At 26.4% G+C, this 17,500-nt stretch overlaps 2 protein-coding genes across 12 annotated transcripts in view; one reads left to right on the plus strand and one right to left on the minus strand.

Moving 5' to 3' along the window:
* Positions 1–1,879, minus strand: part of LOC118439687 (F-box only protein 21) — a 3,450-nt gene extending 1,571 nt beyond the window's left edge. For 2 of the 3 annotated variants that reach the window (XM_085654982.1, XM_035861622.2), the window contains exons 1-4: positions 1,329–1,674; positions 815–1,084; positions 269–704; positions 55–185 (exon numbers count right to left, since the gene is read on the minus strand). In XM_085654982.1, the coding sequence (XP_085511108.1) occupies positions 55–185; positions 269–704; positions 815–1,084; positions 1,329–1,495 (1,004 nt within the window). In that variant the 5' untranslated portion in view covers positions 1,496–1,674. Of the gene's footprint in view, positions 1–54; positions 186–268; positions 705–814; positions 1,085–1,328; positions 1,675–1,720 lie in introns of those variants that run through there. The other variant, XM_035861633.2, reaches the window with a different exon arrangement.
* An 825-nt stretch (positions 1,880–2,704) lies between these two features.
* LOC118439656 (uncharacterized) lies at positions 2,705–7,366 on the plus strand. 9 transcript variants are annotated; one of them, XM_085665034.1, is made up of 7 exons: positions 2,705–3,010; positions 4,486–4,684; positions 4,734–5,039; positions 5,124–5,320; positions 5,403–5,463; positions 5,536–5,722; positions 5,813–7,366. In XM_085665034.1, the coding sequence occupies exons 2-7, from the start codon at positions 4,612–4,614 to the stop codon at positions 6,861–6,863; spliced, it is 1,875 nt and encodes a 624-aa protein (XP_085521160.1). In that variant the 5' UTR covers positions 2,705–3,010; positions 4,486–4,611; the 3' UTR covers positions 6,864–7,366. The 9 variants fall into 9 exon arrangements, with proteins under 9 accessions (XP_085521160.1, XP_035717470.1, XP_035717451.1 ...); XM_035861577.2 differs by having other exon boundaries at positions 2,705–3,438; positions 5,813–7,365; XM_035861558.2 differs by having other exon boundaries at positions 2,714–2,882; positions 4,744–5,039; positions 5,813–7,362.
* Positions 7,367–17,500: the final 10,134 nt, after the last annotated feature.

Raw genomic sequence — 17,500 nt, forward strand, 5'->3', positions numbered from 1 at the left:
TTGTTATTATTTTAAAATATCATAGTAATAAGTAATTTGAAAATTAATAATTACTATTTTTCTTTCCATCGTAATAAGAAATGTGATGGAAAACTAACAGGCTCGCATCGTACTCCAAGACGTCTTGCAATACTTTCAAATATGATTGCTAAAATCATTGGAATTCCATGTTTACCTTCCAAAACCTATATTTCAGAAAGATATTTTTTTTTTCTTTTTTTTTGAACAAATATATTATATGATATATTATCTCTTTTAAAAAACATACCCTGTCGATAAATGAATTTTCTGAAGAATAATACATTTCGCTACTACCATAGAAACCTAAATTTTGGAAAAGTACTTCGCACAGAGCTTCCATAATCTGCCTTGTTTCTGAAGTACTCCATTGATTATCATTGATATTTCTATTTTTCCAAATTAATAATTGTTCTGCAGATAATGAAAATATAGAATGCTTAGGATATTTTTCATATAACAAATTTTTCGCTTGATTAGCTATATCATCGAGTAACGACGAAATATAGGAATAAGAAATATGTCGTTCTGGTTGGCTCCATTGTGCTACTATAGTTGCACCTTTTTCTAAAATTTGTTCATCTGGTGGAAAATGAATAAATCTTTGCCATTCTTCCGTTAAATAATTTTGCCTTAAATATCGAAGTACTATGAAGGCATAATATCTATGTGTTAAATTACTATCTCTGTAAAAAAAAAGAAAAAAAGAAAGTAAAAATTTTTAAAGTGGTATTTAAAGTGGTAATTAAAAGTAATATACATTTAGTTAAAGTATTACACAATAGTGGTAACTCACACAATAGGACGATTGATAAGACTGATGAGTTCATCAACAAGAAAATGATAACTTAATTGATGGGCGCCTTGTTCTGGACGGAAAAGAGGATCAAAATATCTTAATTCAGAATGAGACAATTCTTCTCTTTTGTAATGTTTGGTGGACATTAGAGACAAATGTTGCATTAAACTACGTCTTATTGTAATACTAATTTGTATTTCATTTAACCAGTTAAATACTTTTAAATCGACACTATTTTCTTTATAATGTTCCTTCAAAAGGGGCCATCTATACAATAATAATTTATAATAATAATAATAATAATTTATAATAATAATAATAATAATAATAATAATAATAATAATAATAATAATAATAATAATAATAATAATAATAATAATAATAATAATAATAATAATAATAATAATCAATAATTAATGTTAAATAAAAAATAATATTTTTGAGATATTAACAAGTTTTCCAAACGCAAATATAATATTAGTAATTATAATATTAGCCTATGGTATAATACCTTTGAAAATATTTAACTCTCCACAATTTATTGTTATCTTTGACAATTTGATAGAAATGTTTGCATGTTATCGAGAATCTGACAATATCTTGAAACGTAATATTCGGATCTTCTAAAATATATTCAATTATTTCTCCTGGTAGAAGTGTTATAATATATGCAGCCATTTTTCGTATCGTATCTGAAGATTATTCATTAATAAAAAAACTGCAAGAATTCAATGCACATTTATTTAATCCACTGCACCGATTTGAAATGACGTAGACTGCTAAAATAAAATAAATTTACACGTAGAGGAGTAAACATTTTTTAACGCCACAAATACTAAATATTACTACTTCATATTAGTCCTAAGAAGCTTATTAGATAAAACAGATTATAATATACATCACCATCAAGCGATCAAGAAGAGGATTACGTTATCGGCCATACATTAAGAGATTTATTTTCTATTTCTTATGATTTTATATATTTCAATTTGAACAAAGAATGACCTTGGATCATATCATATGTTTACATACATAAACATTGTAATATATGTTTATCAATTTGATTGAAAATGTAAGGTTAGATCACATGATTAGAATTAACCAATAAGAGATTCTTATAAAAAGTCCAATTAAATGAGGGCAGCCATGTTAGCTTTTTCATTCGCGCGATATCAAATAGGATCATCTTGTTTGTATCTGTTAAAATGAAAATATCATAGTTCGAATATTTTCTCTCTCATAAATTCTACGAAAGTAATGAATTTAATTATTTAGGTATTATTATTACATTATTTTTGCATAATGTCAATGTTAATATGAATGTACTTTACAAAATAAATATTACTAATTAATAGTTTTCTTAGTACATACATAATGAGCATGTATAATTAATAAATTTTTAATAAATGTTACATTATTTTTTTTAAACATCATTGATTTTATTTTTTTACAATTTATTTACTTACCGACGGTCAATAATTTTGTAAATGTAGCATGAATTTTCAATCATTAATATTCAAGCATTATTTTTTTTTTTCTTTTTTTTTCGTGGTTTAACAATTTTAAAGGATATTAAGACCGAACGTATATTTGGAGAAAATATATATAATCGATGTTTTATTTAGTTATAAAATAAAAAATTTATATGTATAAACGACGTATAAATATTTTAACACCAATAATTACGAACACTTTTTGAGGGAACAATTGAGAAAACACACCGACAGATAGCGCTGCGACACGACGTATATACGTGAAAGTAAAATTCTTCGTTATATCGTTATTTATAATTAATTATTCGAATTATTTTATTATAAATAAGAGAAAAAGAAAAAAAAAAAAAAGAAAAATTATCTCATATATAACCGAGTAATAATTTGTTCAAATTTTTAGAATATAATTCATTAAGGATGATTCAAAATCAAAAAGGAAAAAAGAATAAAAAAATGAGTATTCATTTTAAAATAAAATCTACGTGGACTCACCTTTACATCGCGTGGCGTCACCTGTCAACGTGCGATAACAGCTTTATTGTTTGTGCTTGTCATTAAAGAGATAAAAAGAAGTATGTATATATCGTGTGGGCTTGGAGTAATACATAACCATGTACATATGTACATAATCCATCTTTAGACTTGCAATTATATTATCGTCGTAAGATAGTCAATGTTTGATTTATTTCACATTGGAAGTGTAAGTTTAAGTTTAGAAAGAAAGAAAGAGAAAGATAGAGAAAGTGAGAAAGGGAGAGAGAAAAAGAGGAAGAGCGAGAGAGAGAGAGAGAAAGAGAAATAGATAGAGAGAAATAGATAAAGAAAAAGAACAAATTAATTGATTTTTCAAAAGAAGATAGTATAACCATGGTGTACTCTTTTGTAATCTAATGTCATTGCAAAAGGACAATTGCCTTTGGTCATAGTATACATTAATTGAAAGAAGATAAACGTATATAAACAGAAAGTGTGGGCGGGGGCGGGGGTTTGAAGAAAAAGAAAAGGAAAAAAAAAAAAAGAAAAAGTCCAAGTTCGTGGATCCAATCGTACGAAAATTCGAAGGAGAAATTTTTTTTCTAATCTTTTATCGCGAATGGAAGAAAAATGACGATATCTGTCGCATGTTTAGTAAGTCTATTATCTTGTAAATGTATTATTTGATTAGTGCCAAATCTTGTAATAGTGCCAGCGGTAGCTTCTTAATGTTAGTAACAAATATTAAACTGTATTCGTAGTTCTTATTATAAAACTATATGTGAACCAATTGAAAACGATTCTATCGCGTAAAACTGTCAAACGTCATTAAAAGCGGCAAATTTCAAATTGTACTGATTGTATTTTTTTCTAGGATTTTTGTTCTTCGCGATACAGTCTTCTTTTGTTTTTCCTTTTTTTCTTTTCCTTTTTTTTGTTTTTTTTTTAATCTAATTTTTTTGTTTTTCCTTTAACGGTCAACTAAATTAATTCAATTAAGGTAATTTATAGGTTAAGTTCTCAATGAATGGTGAAAAAGAAGATTAGAAAAGATGTTATGTTTTTAAGTTATATTTTTTGTTTTGTTTTATTATTATTATTATTATTATTATTATTATTATTATTATTATTATTATTGTTATTGTTGTTATTGTTACTATTACTATTACTATTATTATTGTTACTACGTACATAGTACAATAGAAACGATCAAAATTTGAACATATATTTTTTATGTTTATCATTCATTTTTGTCACTTCTATGTCTAATTACATTATTTCATGGATAAGAAGCTTATAATTAGTGCACGAATATTATTTGAGTTGTGTTATGCATTTCTTACATATATATGTGTGTGATCTGACAAAGTATTTAGTATTGATCTGCTACAAGAGGAATTTGAAATTTGTAATAGTTCAATAATTTTTTATTTTGACATTACTCACAGTAATCAGTAGATAACATGTAATTAATACCTAGGTCGATGGTTCAGGTTTATTAATTATTTTCTTGGAAAAACTTTTAGAAAATTTTGAGGTTATATCGTTAGATATTATCTTTGAAATTACTTTCATTTGTCTTTCTTTTTTTTTTTTTTTAATTTAAAAACAAATGCTTTTATAAGATGTCAGTATTATATGCGTAATGTAATTATTAGAGTTATAAGTCGTATTAATTATTATAAAATTTTTTTTTATTAGTGAAAACATAAGACATGGTTTGGATGTAGTATATCCACAATACATTGGCAAGTATGTTTAATGCAGAGCCTGAATCTGTCTCTGAGGGTTGGCATACATACGAATTACCTAGCACAATGATCCCTAATGCAAGCTCTGGAATGGACGACGAAGATCATTTTTGCAAGCTTATATTGTATAAAGAAATTAAGGATTCCAGGTATGAGATTGTATTGAAGAAAAGTACACAATTATCGTATAACTTGTAGTATTTTTCAGAGTTCGTATATGGGATATTATAATACTAGTGCCGAATTTATTATTTCTTCTATTTATTGCTATAAGATTTAACAGAGCAAGGCTTAAATTACGTGCAACGAGTAGTCCAATATTTTTAGCATTTTATGGACTTGTTATTTGTAACGTCGTTATATCAGTAATACGGTGTGTCGTATCAATGACAGTTAACGCTGCAGCTACCGTTGGTGGTAAAGCCGATAAAGTGCTTTGGGTTACGGTTAGATTTTTTTTATTATCTACGGAGATGAGTGTAGTAATATTTGGTTTAGCATTCGGTAAGTTCATTTTTATTATTTACTTAAAAGCAATTAAATTTTTCGTCTATTTTAAACTCTAGACACTATGGATTTATTTTTTAGGACATTTGGATAGTCGATCGAGTATTCGTAGAGTATTACTCGCCACATCTTTTATCGCTTTAGCGTTTACTATAACTCAAGGGACTTTAGAGTTAGTTTTACCAGACGACACATTCCATATTCCAAGTAGAGACTTTTATGTATTTGGCCATGGTGGTATGATGTTTTGGTTTTGCAGCAGTCTCGTTTTTACTACGGTAATATTTCTTTCATAATAAATGATTAATCTTTATACTTATTTACAATTTATTTTCATTGTTAATAATTATATTTCTTTAGATATATCTTTTTATATTGATATTACCGTGGACACGATTAAGAGAACGTTTAGCACTTCCGAGTAAGTTGGAAATTGAATGTCTCAATGTAATATAATGTTGAATATAAATATTTTAATGACGTGTTATTATAGCACGGAAAAGCTTTTACGTTTATGCTGGCACATTGGCCACAATGGATTTAGTACAATCAATTGGTGCAGGTTTTTTAACTTACACACAAAATCCCGTTGGACTGTGCATTGTAGATTTTACTGCAGCAGTCTATTTAACTCTCTTTACGCCATTGGTATATCACACTTTCCTATCAGAATTCCTTGGGTAAGTTTTCCCCTTATCACTTTTCTTCTTTTTTCATATTAATTTTAGGAATTTTGTAATTTGTTATAGAAATGTAATTTATCGTTTTAGAGTCTCGCAACCTTCTATAATGTTCTCTTACAAAGCACAAGTTGACGATGCAATGGACGAAGACACTGTATCGCTTCCTCATCAACAAAGTTTCTCATCGTTAAAAACTGACAGCGATTACATCTATCAGGTCCATACTCCGTCTATTCACATGCCCCTGTATGATCCTCAGGCATCATCCACTGCAATGCATAGGACTTCTCTGTATTCCTTAACATCTGCGAAGGATTCTAAATATAATACTATTAATCCTTATGAATCACAGGTCACATTACATAGATCATTTGGTATTAAAAATTTCGCTAGACGTTTTAGTGCAGAAAAAAGTATAGATGATTTCGCACATTATCCTTTAACAAAGTCAGACAGTGTTAACCATATTCAAAAAGGTTCATTGGATATTAAATTTTATAATCCGATGTTAAAAAATGATTTATCTTATAAAATTAAACTCGGCACAGCCAAGAGTGTCTCTAATTTAATATCATCTGCAAATACCGCCAGTAATTTTATTTATAATCCTCGAACGAATAGCAGCAATTCGAATCTTTTTTTTCCAACAAAAAAAATTCATTCGGAGAACGCTTTAACAGTTTTTACATCCTTTGACAAAGAATCATCTAATGATTTATCAGTTCGAAAGAACGAAGTAACTGATAAATACTTCAAGTCTTTTTCTGAAAAATCTTTAGATATTTTAGATTCTCCTCTTTTAGGGGATGATAGATCGCAGAATATATTAAATAAAGATAGTTGTATTAAAAGTAAAAGCGAAATTAGATTGGAGAAGGATAAAGATTTAGAATCTATTCAAGGACGATCGGAAAACCGATTGCTCGACATTTCGGATATTTCGAACGTAAAGAAAAATCTAATATCAGAGACTATGCCGTTTTCAACGGCTAACATAATCAATATTAATTCCAATGTTTCAAATGAAAAAGAATCTGCTGGTTTAAATCAATATTTGTCATCGTTAACGTCAACCAAATGTGAGAAACTTATTAAAAAGCAATCTGAATCTTTATATACACAGACAGACTCTTTGTAAATAATTTATGTACTAACTTTTAGACGACTATATCAGGATTTTAATATATAGTTTGTATATAGTAGTAAATAATTTCATGATTATATATATATATATATAGATAGATAGATAGATAGATATATAGATAGAGAGAGAAAGAACTTTATTGATTTGATTGATTTTGGTATATATATATATATATATATATATGTTGAAATATCGTAGTATAATAGGTTAATTGGTAATTAAGTATAATATTAAAAACTATTAGTATCAATGAGATGTCAAATGCGTTCGAAAATTTGTATACACGTGTGCGTTATGTATGTGTGGGGGATGCGCGTTTGTGTAGATATATATATATATATATATACAGCATGATTATAGGAAATGCTCTTAATTAAACAAAATTTAATGTAGTCTATATATGCACTTGGTTTTAATTTATTTATATATGTATGTATATTATAACTTGGTTATGCCTTATTATTAACACATTTATTTTATTTTGATGATGAAACTATTCGTATCCAACTAAAGCGATATAATAAAAACAAATTAGTCGTGTGCTTATTTTTTTTTTTTTTGTTTTTTTTTTGTTTTGTTTTGTTCATTAATCACAAAGTAAACTATTAATGCATTAGTAAAAGCTATGCTTTGCTGGATGCACTTTCTGCTTACGTATATCACACGCAATTAATTTCTAAAATGTTAACTTTTACAAATTTAATAATCTATATTATGTATGCCACACGCATAGATAATTCGTCCTAATTAATTAATTAATTAATTATTTTTATATGATATTTTTATTGCAATATTATTATGAGAACGTAAGTTTTATTATGGATAGATATTCTTTTTCTGTTTACAGAATCACAGTGTTTACGACTCGACCCAATTCGACACGAATACAACACCAGTGAATCCATTGTACGCAGCATCTCTACAAAGTCCAGATAGCATTACTGGTTACAGTATAGACAGTCAAGAGGCACAGAATCAAACCAATGGTTATCAACAATGAAGTATCATCTTTAATTAATCATAAAAATAATCTCTACGAACAAAAATTGAACAAGATCTGAATAGATCTGAAGTAAAGTAAAAACAAAAGAAAAGCAAAAGATAAGACCTTATCTTAAGTAAGAAGAGAGCTTCGCAAAAAAAAATCCACTGTAAAAGTGTTCCAACAATATTTATCTGTTAGGTTCCTGCGAAGAAAATAAAGGAATGTGTGTTACAAATTTTGTAACATAATAGTTAATGTATAAGATTCTATCTGTATAAAGTATAAACACATTGAAAGAATTCTAGTCGTTCTTAAACAAAAATGGAGAGAGAAGAAAAAAAAAGGAAGGAAAAAAAAAAGACAATTTTAGGGCCGTAATAATTATTTTAGGCTCTCCCTGTGATAGGACATGAATGTATTTATAAATAATTCACGATAATGATAATGATGATGATGACGATGATGATGATGATGATGATGGTGATGATGATGATGATGGTAATGATGACGATGATACATCATAAAAAGAACAATCGTAAATCTCCGATTATAAATTTACATTATATAGGAATTTAGCCTATCTAATATAATACTTTTTATTATTCTTTCTTCAGCCGATTGAAAGCCAAGAAACGAATGATCATGTATATTTAGAAATAGTTTCTTTCGCGACTCTCTTTCTCTCTTTCTCTCTCTCTCTCTCTTTCTCTCTCTGTTTTTCTCAACATATAGATCCTGTATAGATAGGAAAATCCAAAATGAACAAAAAGGAGTGTGACATTTTATAAGACATGATTGCTCGTGTTAATATGATCTCTTACTTAAACAAAAAAAGAAAAAAAAAAGAAAAAAAAAAAACACATGCAACATGTAAGCATATTGGAATTTGATTTCTAATCTCATTTTTTTCTTTTTTCTTTTTTCTTTTTTTTCCTTTCTTCTCTTTCTTCCTTTTTTTTATTCTTGTCCGATTGAATGCCGTGAAAAAAAGGGAAAGAATGAAGTTTTTTTGTCTCTCTTAGGCATTTACAATAAATACATACATATATACGTACATACCTACATACACACACATATGTATATACGTCACACATAAATTGATTTCTCATAGTAAAAAAAAAAAATAAGAATAAAAAATAAACAGAGCATAAGCTACGCGATCATTTATCAAAGAAAAGAAAAAAAAAGAAAAATAAATAAATATTTCGCCATAGCGGATGAAAGACTTTACCATATAAACAAAATAAAAAGTTAAATATAATGAAAAAGATAGTGCCCAGTATTTGCCATAGCAAACTTGATATATATATATATATATATATATATATATATATATATATATATATCAAGTATATATATATCAAAGGGACATTTTAAAACATTCTCGTCGATCTTTCCGTCCTAATTATCGGATGAAATTATTTCAACCCTGTTGTACAGTTGATGAAAAAAAAAATATCTTTTATGATTCGATGCAAGATCAAGATTTAAAACGAGAAGAAAAAAGAAGGAAAGGAAAAAAGAAATAATAATAATAATAATAATAAAAAAGAAAAAAACCAAAATGGCGCTGGGTCTTGTTCGCTATTTTCCTACTTTTGCATCGAAAAAAAAAAAAAATCCTTTTTCGAACGACCCCCGAAGATTTAAAGACGAAGAGAGTCGTTTCTTACATCTTAAGCGTCATTTCCGACCTTTAATAATAATTTTAAGAATTATATATAATACGAGAAATTATATATGTATATATATGTATATACATATATATATATATACATATATATGTATGTTTAATTTAAAATTATATTATCTTATATTTTATATATATATATATATATATATATATATATATATATAAAATAATCTCATTGAATATATATGGGCAAAACTATTACGAACAACTCCATCCATAAAGTGTGCTCTGATGATATGTAGAATACATACATTAGTATGTTTGGAAGTACATATATATATATATATATATATATGTATTTGTATGAGTGCATGTACATGTGTGTGCGTGTTATTTATATATTATTATAAATATAAATATACAAATATTTATCGATATCGTGTCTCTCTATATGTACTCTCATTGTACAAGTTAACTTCGTTGGTCATGCAATCCTGTATATGTAGGGCCATATGAAAAATATGCAATCTTTTTCTTATTTCTTTTTCTTTTTCTTTTCTTTTTTAAATTATATAAATTTCATTCTTCAAGTGGAATATATCCTAAAGTAAAGAAAAAAAAAAATAAAAATAAATAAATAAAAAAGAGGAAAGAAAAAGTCGCGAATTTTTCAAATGATCCCAGTATACATATATAAATACGTACATATGTATATATATATATATATATATATATATATATATATACATATATATATAGAATACAATTTAAGATATCTTGCGCGAACCTGCCTTTTTCTTTTTTGTATATTAAATTTGATACCTAAACGAGTCACTCTCAAAAAAGGGCAGATTTTGTGCTTGAAAGAGAGAGAGAGAGAGAGAGAGTTTGAGAAGCGACGAAAAATTAAAAGGATTATAAAGAATAAAATAATAAAATACATAATAGTAATAATATTAATAATAATAATAATAACAATAATAATAATAATAATAATATTAATAATAATAATAATAATAATAATAATAATAATAAAAACAGTAATAATAATAATAATAAAATTAAAAAAATAATAATAATGATACTGATAATGATAATGATAAAAAAAATAAGTAACAAGTCCTTTATGCCAGGTCTCTCTGTTAGAAGAGAGAGAGTGATGCAGGATCATTGGATGCAGGACCGCATTTATAATTTTTTGAGCCCTAAGCGCAATAAGTCAATACGAGGCCTCGAAAGAATAGATATTTATTTTAAATTAATCTAATTCGTAATCAAATTCTTTTCTTTTTCCTTTTTCTTTTCTCTCTCTTTCTCTCTCTCTTTTTCTTTTTTTTTTTTTTTTTTAAATAAAAGTCATTTTCAAAAAAGTTTTCATTGAAAATAAAAGTCAACAATTTTTCAATAATAAAAATTATTTTAATAAAATAAAACAATAAAAATAGCACAACATTGCGTGTATCTTCGTGTGTGCGTGTCTACGCGTGCGTATGTGTATGTGTGTGCGCACGCGTATGTGTGTGGTACATATAGATATATTTGCATTTAAAAAAAAAATATAAAAATAAATTAGTTCAAATTTAAATTTAAACTAAAAAAAAAGAAAAAGATAATAAATAAATAATAATTAAAAAATTTTTTTCTCTTTTTTTTCTTTCTTTCTCTCTTTCTCTCTCTCTCTCTCTCTCTCTCTTTCTTTTTAGTTAGCAGCTGTGTGTATGTTTTTTTTTTATTTATATCGTTATTTGTTGATTGTTGATTGAATGAACAAAAGACGTGATAACAATTTGCGTCTATTGCGCCTTATGATAAATACGGCCCTGCTATCACAGGTGGTTTAGTTGATAAGATCTTTCCTCAGGATATTATCAATAATTAATGATGATCGATGAGAGCACGATTAATTAATGATGATGATAATGATGATGTTGAAAATGATGATGATGATGATGATGATGATGGTGATGACGATGATGATTTAGCAATACGTTTAAGGCGTATGTCTAGAAATTAATTTATAAGCGAATATTCGCGTGTTTGTATATACATAGAAACAAAAAAAAGAGGGAGGATAAGAGGTCAAGTGAGGTGATAATATAAACGTATAAAAGTTGACGAATGTGTTTCAGTCAATTGCAAATCAATTTAGATTTTGCTCGTTCAGATTTGTGCTCTACATACATACATACATACATACATACATACATACATACATACATACATATATATATATATATATATATATATATATACATATATATATATATATGTACAAAATAGGATTTACATAAAATCTTGTAACACTTTAAAATAATAATTAATATTTTATATGATAACGTTTACCTACCATTAGATTAATGAATCATTTTTACATTAGATATATTTATTAAATTTATTTAATTTTTTGATCATGAGAATAATAATAATAATAATAATAATAATAATAATAATAATAATAATAATAATAATAATAATAATATTAATAATAATAATAATAATAATGATAATAATAATAATAAATTTTATGATGAAAAAATATGAAATAAAAATTTCCTAGAAATATATACTGATACACATACTCATATGTATATATATATATATATATATATGATTATGTGATTTGAAAGTAATAAGTTTATACAATGACAATTAATATTTAAAGTGTTAATGGAATTTATGTAAAATCATGTACATATATGGATAAATACCTACAGTACGTATACATACACATCACACATACACATACACACACACTCATACACACACACATATACATAGGTATACTTTAAAGGGAAAATAAAAAAATTTTCTGTGAATTTTTTTGTAATGTAAAAAATGTCAAAAATATTATGCGATCGCGTCGAAAGTGTGTCTGTGTGTTTGTTTTTAAAAGCACAAACGAAGTCGGCAATAAAGGTAACATTTTAAACATGAACACGTATTATGGCTTCTATATACTTGAATCATTTCTTATTTATTATTTTTTTTATTCATATATATATATATATATATATATATATATATATATATATATGTATATATCAACTTTCTCTTTAATAAACTCGGTCAATGACGTACATTTTAATTAATTTTTTTGATCGATTTGCAAGTCATCGCTTGAAATAGATCATCATTGATAATATTTTCTAAAGGCTTTCGTTTTATTTTGATATATATATATATTTTTTTTTTCTTTTTTTTTCCATGACGTATATATACGCATACATACATTGATGGAATATCATTTGTATATTAATTATTTTATGTTACTCAATTCTTTACTTCTTTCTTTCTTTTTTCTTTTTTTTTTTCTTTTCATTCGTAAAATTTTTTTTCATGTTTAATCAGAAGGAAAGAAATATTATACCCAAGTTATTATAATAGACATATGGCTGTATAAATTATAATGATATACGATTATACTATATTAAGTTATAGTAATATATAACTATATATATATATATATATATAACTATATATATATATATTTAGTAATAATTAATTTTGATATGAGCTGAAAATATATTTATTATAGTAGAATGAAATGAAATAAATATTTTAAAATTTATTCACGTTATATATATATATATATATATATATATATATATATATATATATATATATATATATGAAAGTTACGATATTAAAATTAGTTTTTTTTTTTGAAAGTCAACGATTATAATTTAATATGTACAGATTAAAAAAAAAAAAAATCGTACAGATATATGACAATGCAATTTGAAAAGATTTCAATGCACTTTCTTTTATTTCCTTCTTTCTCTTCTTTATTTTCTTTTGTTTCTTTTTACTTAGACGAAGGGTCGAACCTTCGAAAAAGAGTTGAAAGATTTTTTAATTTGATAGGAATTCGAGTGCGTTATATGTACATATGTATATACATACATATAAATGCGAAAAGCATAGGATCAATAATTTCTTTCTTTCTTCGTCTCTTCTCATTCTTCTAATATCAATCGTTTCAATTTAGACATGTCGTTTTGATAAAAGACACATCGATGAGAAGGTCAATGTTATCTTTTTCTCTTTCTCTCATTTCTCTCTTTTTTTTTTCTCTCTCTCTCTCTCTCTCTTTCTTTCTCTCTATTACTTTCTCTCTCTTTCTCTGTCTCTCTTTCTCTTTCTCTCTTTATTCTTTTTCTCTTTTCCTCTTTTAGTTCTTTAGGCGCCATCCTGACGCACCGAATGAAAAATAGATGGATCTAATGTTTTCATTCCAATCGTCGTGTGATTATTGTCGTCATCGTCAATGTCGTCCATATTACTCATTATCGTCAATTCTCGAAGTGGATATCTATATTTATAACGTTTCATTTTTTTATTTTCACTTTTTCTTTCATCCCAAGGGGTAGTTGAAACCTGCACAAGGGAGAACAAATTCTCTCTAGACGATGCTAATCGTCACTTTCTCGCATTGATTATTTCTTTTTTATTTTTTTTTTTTTTACAAACAAGTATATTATATACCTAATATAGTATATGTGTGCATGTATTGACATCGTCATTTTATATATACGTACATTTCAAATCTCTCTCTCTCTCTCTCTCTCTCTCTCTCTCTCTCTCTCTCTCTCTCTCTTACTCTTTCTCTCTCTCTATATATATATAGTGAGAAGTTTTATTATAATTACGAAAAAGATCAGATGGGAAATTTTTCGTTTTTTTATCGTCATTAATTAATTTTATTTTTCATTTTTTTTATCAGATAATTAGGAAGAGATAGAGAGAGAGAGAGAGAGAGAGAGAGAGAAATTTATTAAACAAAAATTATATTGATTAACTAAAGTAATATATAAAAATGTAATATAGCAATAATATAGTATACTCTAATAGTATACTATAATATATCAATACTACAGAATATCAAAATATTTTAATACCATAATTTAATGGAAAGTTTAATATATAATACTAATCTAAAAAAAAGTTTAATATATAATACTAATCTATAATACTAATAAATAAGTGTATTTATATTACACTTATTAGTATAAATATATAAATATATATATATATATTTTTTTTTTTTTATATATATATTTATGGTGAATTATTTTCTTGTATATTTACATATATAAATTAAACATCCCATACCATTTATTTTCTAATAGTACATTACATACATAGATATATATACTATGATACAGTAATAATCAAATATATATATACATATATATATAAGAAAATAATTGGCCATAAATGACGATACCAATACGTCGATAGTATTACGTCAGATAAAATGAGAGATTTTTTCTTGTTATTATTAGCTTCAAAAAAAAAAAGAAAAAAAAAAAAAAAAAAAAAAAAAAAGAAAAAAGGAATAACACATCTCTCTCTCTCTCTCTTACATACATACATATACACACACACACACACACACACACACACCTACTCGATTTCCACGAAGAACTTGACGTATTATTATTCGAGAAAGAGATAGAAAAAAAAAGAGAGAGAGAGCTTCGGATGATTCTTCCTTCATTCTTCGATGATGATCGGCCTCCTATAATTTATTATTTCAAAAATAATTCTATTTTGGTAGAAGGAGATCAATAAAGAAGATGAACGAACAGACGGATGGACGGACGGACGGACGGACGGACGAACGGACGGACGAATGAACGAATGGACGAATGAACGATCTATCTATCTATCTAATCGATGTTGTAATAAAATAAGACGGAGAATAAAGTCGTACGACATTGTGCGTTCATTCGCGCGGCAATTCAATTGACCCAATTATTTGTGTGAGAGAAGAAATAAGATATATGTGTAGGACAAATAGAATACCTACCAGAAGAAAGGGTATACGTTAATCAAGCGGATAAATTTACACATGCTTTTACAAGCACATACACATAAACAAATACACACAAACACATACACACGCATAGAGAGAGAGAGAGAGAGAGAGAGAGAGAGAGAGAGAGAGAGAAAGAGATATATAGGTATTGATATGAGTATGAAAGAAATACAACGACATAAGCAGAGCAACAAATGCAAACGTCAAAATCTTAATAAATTAATAATCAAATATATTCTTTATATATATATATAAAGAAAGGAATATAGAAAGGAATATAACGCAAACGCTTGCAAATTTTAATGAAATAATAATCGAGGTAATAAAAATATACAAGTGTTCATATTATAAATATACGTATGAAAATATACGTTCGTAAGAGGTAGAAAGATAGATAGAGAAGAAATAGTAATTTAAAAATAATGTAAATTGATCCAAGTAAAGGAGTCAACGCAAATTCGAACGTCATAATCTATCTAATATACAGATACGTATATAAATGCATACGTATGCGTGCACACGTGTAAACATATTTTATATAAGTACTTGTACGTCAGTATGAAATAAAGATAGACAGAAAAGAAATAGTAATTTAAAAATAAAGCAAGTTGATCTAAAAAAAGGTAATTAACGCAAATCTATACGATGCATTTAATACACACACACACACACACACATACACACACACATACACGTCTATATAAATACCTATATATTCTTAAGAGGAACAAAGATAGATAGAAAAGAAATAATTATTTTAAAATGAAATAAATTGATCCAAGAGAAGAAATCTATGCAAATTCAAATGTTACGATTTAATTATTATATGTGCGCGCGCGCACACGCTATACACACACATACACACACACACATATATATAGATTTATTTATATATTAGTATGAAATAAAGATGGATAGAAAAAAGGAAGGAATTTATAGAAAAAAAGAAAAAAAAAAAAAAAAGAAAAAAAGAAAAGAAACAAATGTAAACGATCGATGAAAGGAAGGGATTACCAAAGAAACGTCACGATCTTAATTAAAAGTGTTCGACGTCGTATCCGTACCACGAATGAATCTACTTAATCGTTAAGTGAATAAGAGAGATAGAGAGAAAATAAGAGAGAGAGAGAGAGAGAGAGAGAGAGAGAGAGAGAGAGAGAGAGAGAGAGAGAGAGAGAGAGAATACCACGTTCCGAGATTCCGTCTCGTTGACAGGATTTTTACGCGTCACTATCTTCTGAGTCATTCGCAACGCGTAAAACGTGTACTTACGTACGTAATTTTTTTTTTTTTTTGCTTTTTTATCATGTAATAACGTAAGACCCAAGTATACATATATATATATATATATATCGGATCGGTAAATAAATGATTCTGCGAAAGATTTTTTAAATACTATAGTCGAGCTGAAAGTTTTTCTTTTTTAAACGAGCAACTTTTAACCATCCCCCGCACACCATTCCTACCCCTAAGCGATTATCAAAAAATCAATTGCTTTCCTTTTTCTTGAGAATTTTTTTGAACGACAATTTCTTAATTTTTTTTTTTTTTTCATTTTTATTCATTTATTTATTCCTCTTTTTTATTTTATTTTTATTTTATTTTTTATTTTATTTTATTTTATTTTTTTTTTTATTTTATTTTTATTTATTTTCTTTTTTTTTTTCTATCTTAAATCACCTATGCTCGAGCAGTATTACAAATTATGTTATAAACTTTGATTTATAATACTCTAATAATAATTATACAAATTATATTTTTTGTTCTAGCCACACGCACACACACACACATATATATATATATTTATATTTATATTATACACATATAATATATATATATATATTTTTAGAAAAAAAAAAAAAAAAAAAGAACAAAAAAACAAAAAAAGAAAAAGAAGAAAAAGGATCATTCATCGAGATGAGTCGATGAATCGAAGTGAAATTCTTCGAGAATAATCGCGTTTACGACAATTCGATTCTATTCGATTCGACTCGATTCGATTCGATATGATTCGATCGATCGATCGATCATAGAGAAACATTGAGAAACACATTTCAGTTTGCCGGAAGTAATTTTCTCCTCTCTTGTTTTTTCTTTTTTTTTTTTTCTTTCTTTTTGTTTTTTCTTTTTTTTTCTTTTTCTTTTCTTTCCTTCATCTTTTTCCTTTTTTCTTCCACCACTTCTTCTTAAGC

Source organism: Vespa mandarinia, chromosome 2, assembly GCF_050613455.1.
Source record: "Vespa mandarinia isolate Hongniang chromosome 2, ASM5061345v1, whole genome shotgun sequence".
Classification (NCBI taxonomy): domain Eukaryota; kingdom Metazoa; phylum Arthropoda; class Insecta; order Hymenoptera; family Vespidae; genus Vespa; species Vespa mandarinia.